This window comes from Chroicocephalus ridibundus, chromosome 3, assembly GCF_963924245.1.
Source record: "Chroicocephalus ridibundus chromosome 3, bChrRid1.1, whole genome shotgun sequence".
Lineage (NCBI taxonomy): Eukaryota > Metazoa > Chordata > Aves > Charadriiformes > Laridae > Chroicocephalus > Chroicocephalus ridibundus.
The window spans coordinates 112864297-112871707 of record NC_086286.1 but is presented as its reverse complement, the minus strand read 5'-3'; the positions used below and the strand labels follow the sequence as shown (position 1 = coordinate 112871707).

Sequence of the window (7411 nt, the reverse complement as noted above, 5' to 3'; positions counted from 1 at the left end):
CAGCAGTTTCCCTTTGGCGCCTTGAGATGCTCCGCATCCAGCAGAAACCGAGCTGTCACCTTCCTGTGGCCTTCACCAAGGAATTGCCTTCACCCAGGACCCCAGCTTGGATGGAGCAGGATCCCACAGGGACGCAAAGGCGTCAACACTGCTGTGTTAACCCAACAGCAACAGTGGGGTCCCAAAAAACCCTACGTACCTACAAGGCAACACGTCTCAGGCAAGATGGGGACACATCGGGCAGGGAGCCAGCCTTGTCCTTCCCCCAAGTACACGACGGTAGGAACTTGTTGCATGGGTTACACCAAGACAGGCAGTGACAAGAAAAGTAGTCTTTTATTTCAATTAATATTTCTTGGCATTAGGCAGATATTAAATAACACTGGAATGCACAAGACTATTAACATATCGACAGCAAAAGGGAGGAGGTGTAGCCAAGTGGAGAACAGCAGTGCGAGTCACGTCACCTCGGGGCACTCAAAAGCCATTGAACGCAGCAACCACCAGAAAGTAGGACTCCACTGAGAAATACAAAATAAGGATGAACTCCTTTTCAGGTCTTTTGTTAATACAGTAACGTTGGAACGATCGACAGTAAAAATGAACAAATATTTGCATTCAGGAATCAGACAGAGTGAAATATCCACAAACTGCTAGTCATGCATTTCTTTTGGAACAGCAATTTGCTAATGCATAAATATCACAAAAAAAACCCCAACAATCTCCAAGATTTGAATAAATCACAGACGACTAGAAGAAACAAAGCTCGAATTCTATTTTATGCCTTAAATAGATGACCTAAATATTTAAAATTTTACTTCACCATATATATATAATTTATATATATATTAAAAGAAAGTAAAGACCATTAGATAAGTGCAAGCAATTTTCCTCAAAAAGAAAATTGGAACCATGCCCAGGAAAGCTGCTTTTTTTTTTTTTTGAACTTTCTACTCCATTCAGTCCGCTTTTTTTTTTCTTTTTTTTTTTTTTGTTTTGTTTTGTTTTGTTTTTTTTTACAGAGTAATTTCTGAAGCAAAATAAATTATCTACCATCGGCTATGTTGGGTAAAAGTCCTACCTAGCATCTTCTCGGGAACTACTAGAACATCACCTTTCTTACCGACTAAGTGAAGTGGTATCTCACCAGCGCTTTCAACTCTTTTGTAGCTGCATGTAAACATACCTTTCGATTAACGTTTAAAATGTGTAGAGTGAATCGTAACATTACAGGGAAGCAGAAACGGAGCTGCCGAAGGAGAGCTGCACCGGTGTTAGTGAGGGGAGCGAGGGCTGGTTCGCTCGGAGAGACACACGCGCACGCACACACACAATCTGGCAACGGGATCTTATCCGGGAAGTGTGGAGGGATGGTTGAGAAGGCATCCGTTTGCGAGCAAAGCTTGAAGGACACAAGCCGAGATTCTCTGTGCACACTGTCCGCTTTAATCAGAATTGGCTCGCGCTACTGGGGTCGCACTGTAACAACCGCACGATGGAGGGGTCGCTCTTGGCACCTTTGATGAACTCTTCCAGCGACAGTTTACCTGAAAGGGAGGAAAACCAACATGGAAATAATTAATAATAATAATAATAATAATAAAAAAAATCAGTTGCTGCTGCCACTGTTGTTGTAGCTTAAAAAAAACCCATCCTCACCCAATCAACATACGTATATTTAATCTATTGCAAAGGCATCGAGGGGAATTTAGAGCAATGCACAGCAGCCAAATCCTACTCAAGCCCTTAAGCCCAGATGCATTTTTCTTCTGCAAAACAATCCAGCATAATAATTGCTGGTTTTTATTTAAAAAGACAGTACCAAATATAAAAACGGCTGTTCTAACATAGTTTGGCAGCTTTTTGCCCAGAACCAGGCTATACAAATTACGTGACACATGAAGACAGTGTATGGTACCAGAACACATGTACGTTTGAAAATGATGCGTATATTACTATGACATTTTAAATCTAAATATCCCAAATCTCCCCACTTTGCCCCCTCGTTTGTTGTGACATGTAGCGCTGAGCAGTGGTGGCTTCTCCTCCTGCACAGGCAAGGTCAGGTTGGATGGGGCTTTGAGCAACCTGCTCTAGTGGAAGATGTCCCTGTTCCTGGCAGGGGAGTTGGACTAGATGACCTTCAAAGGTCCCTTCCTACCCAAACCATTCTGTGATTCTATGATTCTACAAGGCACTTGCTGTGCCCTGTGGGGTGTACAGGAACAGGACCAGTTCCACGGGGCAGCAAGAAAGGCCAGCCTTGGGGGACCCACCTACCGCCATGTGTTGCTCCTCAGCATTTCTGTTTTATACATATTATATACTCGGTTTAGTCCAGAGGCACTGACTTGGATGGACCCTGTAAGAGTCGGCACCTGAAAAGGTGATCTCTGGAGAAGAAATCACGAGGAGCAACTGCCCCGGCATCCCTTGACTCCAGTAGTCCCCTGGCACACCACAGCACTGTGAGAAAGGAACAAAGATCCCATCTGGTCTCCCAGACCTCATCCTGGGACGACTCAGCCTCCTGGCAGGTTTTTCCTGAGCTCAGCACCAGTGCCCCACGCAAATGCCACCGGGAGCCTGTGAGCAGCCTCTGCCTTGCCTGCTATCACCAGTACTCTCCTGCTCCAGCACTCTGAACCATGGTAGAAATAAGCCGTAGCAATATTGATGAGAAACGAAACAGTTTTTCCTACGAACCGGAGGAGACAAGCATTTTCCTGACACCTTATCTGGCAACCTCTGACCTACCTCATGCTCCCAGCATGACCTACCCCTACCCTCACACAACACCCCAGGGCCATCGTTACTTAACCCAAACCGCTCCACTCTTAGAATCACAGAATCATAGAATCGCCTGGGTTGGAAGGGACCTTGGATCATCTTGGTTGGATCATCTAGTCCAACCATCAACCTAGCTCTGACAAAAGCCATCACTAAACCATATCTCTAAGCACTACATCTACTCCATCTTTTAAATACCTCCAGCGATGGCGACTCAACCACTTCCCTGGGCAGCCTCTTCCAATGTTTGATAACCCTTTCAGTGTAAAAATATTTCCTAATATCCAGTCTGAACCTCCCCTGGCACAACTTGAGGCCGTTTCCTCTTGTCCTATCGCCTGTTACTTGGGAGAAGAGACCGACCCCCACCTCTCTACAGCCTCCTTTCAGGGAGTTGTAGAGAGCGAGAAGGTCTCCCCTCAGCCTCTTTTTCTCCAGGCTGAACAACTCCAGCTCCCTCAGCCGCTCCTCATAAGACTTGTTCTCCAGACCCCTCACCAGCTTCGTTGCCCTTCCCTGGACGTGCTCCAGCACCTCAATGTCTTTTTTGCGGCGAGGGGCCCAAAACTGAACACAGCACTCGAGGTGGGGCCTCACCAGTGCCCAGTACAGGGGGACAGTCACTTCCCTAGTCCACTCACCACATTGTTCCTGATACAAGCCAGGATGCTACTGGCCTTCTTGGCCACCTGGGCACACTGATGGCTCTTATTCAGCTGCAGCCGACCAACACCCCCAGGTCCTTTTCCACCTGACATCTTTCCAGCCACTCTTCCCCAAGCCTGTAGTGCTGCATGGGGTTGTTGTGACCCAAGTGCCGGACCCGGCACTTGGCCTTGTTGAACCTCATAGCATTGGCTTCAGACGCTCGACATGGGCAGGACCCAAGCACAAACATCTTGCACTTGGCAGCTGCCCGCTGCCCCTTTTGGCCACGTGCCCCTGAAGGGAGGGAGACACAAGCTCATCACACTGGTTTGCACCAGCCCCAGGATGCTCCCAGAGGACTGAGCTCAGTGGCCAGCACCCGGATCAGGTCGAGCGCGGAGGAATGAGCAAACCTTCCTCTTGTAGAAATTACAGAACCTCACAAACCCGTGGCACGCTTCTGTCCTAATTTCTGGCTTTTAAGCTAATGTTCCCAAACCTAGTGTTTTTTTAAGTTTTTATCAGCCTGAAAAAGAGTACTCGTAACTATCAGGATGTTTATTAGTTTTCCACTCTCCTTGCAACACTTAAAAGCAAAGCACAAGTCAAAATCTACTTGCAGTGTCCCACAGTCGGATGGGGAAGAAGAAACATTCCCAGCCACCAAAAGCACACGCGCTTCCCCGTGCGCAGACTTCATTGCCCGGCACCGCGTGGCATGCGGGGCTGGTATTTTACTGGGAAGAGGATGACTTTATTTCAGCAACGAAGCGCACCAGATGGAGGATGTACGTAGCAGGTTTTGTGGCCGCTACTCTGCGGCACATCTGCAAGCGCCGCTACCCTCTGCAGAACAAAAATACTTTAATCATGGTATTTTAGGGCCCTACACATGTGAAATCAGGGGACGAAATGCTAGTTTTGATGAAGTCAAAGGTTAAATACTCAAGGACTTCAGCAAGGCCAGGAATTTGCTTCCAGGGCCTGCAGCAGCAGATGCCAAAACACAGGCATAAAATTCTCTTAAATAAAAACCTTTCTGTACAGAAGATCTTATTTTTCCGGGTCTCCGTATCTCAGCACTACAACCAAATCTTTGCTCCCGCTGAGCACATCAGTACGATACAGCTCCTGATTGCGGTGTGGGCAGCTGCCACCTCGGCCGCTGCCAGGGTAATTCCCAGGGAAAGCTCCACCTTGACTGGGACGAGAGGAAACATGTCGGCAGGCTGATGGGCAGAGGAAATTGCTCGATTTTGCCTGTGTTTTTCGAGCCTAAGGAAATGAGCTAGCTCAGGTGGAGGGGTTGTGACGGGAACGCTGTCAGATAATTTATCAAGTGGCTCCATAATTGGCTCGGGAGCTGTTACACCCCCCGATGCGCACGCTGCAATGGAGGAAACACTGCAGGTTCGTGTGTGACCGTGCGCATACCTACACACGCCATAAACATGCACAGAAAATGAGCATTACGGACCCAGGGGAATTTTTGCTTTCAGGTACTCGAGCACATCCCCGACGCTCACTACTGATGACAAGCCCAGGAGTACAACCCTATGAAGGGCAAAGGGAGAAAAACCTCCTGCCCCTTTTTTGCTATGCCCAGAGAAAATAACCCGAAGATACCGGACTCAGGAGAGCTTCAGAGGAGCCTTTGCAGAAGGGGATTTGCCCATGAACTGGTAGGGAAGGACTGCTCCCCTCCCATCCCTTTGTCCCCCCAGCAGGAAAAGTCTCTCACCCACTGCCCACTTTTTCACCCTATTTGTTATGGTCCGGAGATGCTCAGCAAGGCCAGGCAGAGACCAGAGGCACCGGTGCAGACATCCCTGCCCCCTCTCCCCCCCAAATACCATCATCTGCTTCTACCAACGCCAGGCTAGAAAACCTCTATTTCTAGGAGCCTAGGAAGGAGTGCCGGTGGAGATCCTACCGTCGTTGTTTGTGTCCATCTGTCTGAAAATCTTGTCTGTTCGCTTCTCGGGGGTGGATTCATCTTCCGGCATTTTCATTACTGATGAAACCATTTTGTAGATTGCCTGAGTATTAAAAAAAAAAAAAAAAAAAAGAAAAAAAGATATAGGAAAAACATGGCCCAAACGATCAAGCATCAGGACTGAGAAAAAAGAATTTAAGCCAGTAGCAATAAAAAAAGGCAGCTGACCCTGGCAGGCAGCTGCGGGACTTTATAAACCAAAACAAATAGGAATTTCTGACTGCAGCATTTTTTATTTTTCTTTCCTGTATTCATTTGCGCTTCAAAAGAATCTCCCACACTGCCGGGTCAGCTTAACTGAAAGTCAGGGTCTAGATTAATGGTCGAGCAGGACTGAGCTAGCATACGGGAGGCAATGGTGTGTAATTCTGTTTTCTGCACCTGGGCTAAGGCATCGCCTCTTCGGCTGGCTCTTAACACATATGCATATGCGTGTAGGGTGTTGTACGGATTACAGGTGAATATGGATATATAGGAATGGGGGTTGTTTTTCTTTGTGGATGGGTAAGGAAATGCATTTTCAGACTTAGAAGAATATGAATAAAGATGAGACCTCTTTAGGACATCCGCAGTCCTAACCCTCCTCCTAAATCATCCCTGCTCAGCCGTGAGGATCAACCGCCGGGGCACTGTCCCGATGCATTACGCGCTTCCCAGTGCCCCTTGCAGTGTCCTGGAGACACATCCCAGCGGCAGAGCCCCCTGAGCCCCTGCCCCACATGCCCCCCGGTACAGCCCGTGGGCTACGAGTCCCCAGCCTTCGGGAGACAGAGACACTCTACAGCCTTTCACTTGGAGCTCACGTTGACTCAGATTTGTACTTTCAAAGTTATTAATTTTGAGATTAATCAGGTCAGTAAAATTTGCATTTAGGGGTTTTTGATCCCATCAATGCCTCGTTAAGAAGCCCCCAGGGAGAGCTGCACGCTTTTGGCTGCGGGCCAGCGGCACAGCGCCCTGTTCGTCTCTCAGGGTCCTTCCTCATTTGCACCTCGTAGGTCCCACCACGGTCCCCAGTGTCCCTTTGGGGACCCTGGGCTCAGGCCCCTCCCTGGGGCAGGCGGGACCCAGCTCAGCACATCCCTCATCTCCGGCTCCAGCTGTCTCAGGGTGAAGAGGTTACAGCAACACGAATAAAATATAAAACAGAGACAACGCCTCACCTGCACTATTTCTAGCATTTCCCCGCGACTGATGTACCCGTTGCCATCCAGGTCGTACATACTAAATGCCCACTTCAGCTTCTGTTCCAGCTTGCCCCGAGAGGTGACGCTCAGGGCGATGATGAATTCCCTAAAGTCAATCGTCCCGTCGCCGTTGGTGTCAAAGGTGCGGAAGACGTGCTCCGCAAACTTCGACGCGTCACCGTAAGGGAAAAAATTCGCGTATATTTTTTTGAACTCTTCCACAGTCAAATGGCCCGTCGGGCAATCTTTTAGGAAGCCCTTGTACCACTCCTGCAGCTCGTGGTCCGTGAACTCGGTGTTCTCGCGCAGGTCCTGGAGCACCTCGGGGCGCAGCTTGCTGTTCTGCTTCCCCATCCTCTTCTGGATCCGGGCTCAGCAGCTGCAAAGCGAGAGAGCACCCACCTCAGCTCCGGCCCCGCTCGGCGGAGAGGGGCCGGGGGCAGGCAAAACCCTGCGGGAAATGCAGACCCTGCCCAGGGCAAAGGGGCAAGAGGAGAAAAAGGATGCTATAAATCACTAGGAAAATATCTCATTTCATCTGGCCTCTTTTCCTCTCTTCTAGGCTCTCTCAGTTACTACTACGTGGCTGAAGGACCAGGGAAGGCAAATTGAGAGACGTTATTTGGGAAATATTAACCCTTATTATTAATCCTTATTGTCTGGGAAAAAATAATCCTCATTATTTTATTTCTCTGCCACAATCCCACTCTGTCATACAGATTGCGATGCCCAGGTCTGGATCCCAACCCTTGCCCCATGCCAACAGACTGATCTGCTGCGCTGACCGAGC

The 7411-nt window shown here is 48.8% G+C and overlaps 1 protein-coding gene across 5 annotated transcripts in view; it reads right to left on the bottom strand.

Moving 5' to 3' along the window:
* Window positions 1–317: 317 nt before the first annotated feature.
* Window positions 318–7411, bottom strand: part of HPCAL1 (hippocalcin like 1) — a 68744-nt gene continuing 61650 nt past the window's right edge. For all 5 annotated transcript variants that reach the window (XM_063330470.1, XM_063330467.1, XM_063330468.1 and 2 more), the window contains 3 exons: window positions 6598–7000; window positions 5372–5477; window positions 318–1547 (listed from right to left, as the gene is read on the bottom strand). In XM_063330470.1, the coding sequence (XP_063186540.1) occupies window positions 1450–1547; window positions 5372–5477; window positions 6598–6975 (582 nt within the window). In that variant the 5' untranslated portion in view covers window positions 6976–7000 and the 3' untranslated portion in view covers window positions 318–1449. The remainder of the gene's footprint in view (window positions 1548–5371; window positions 5478–6597; window positions 7001–7411) is intronic.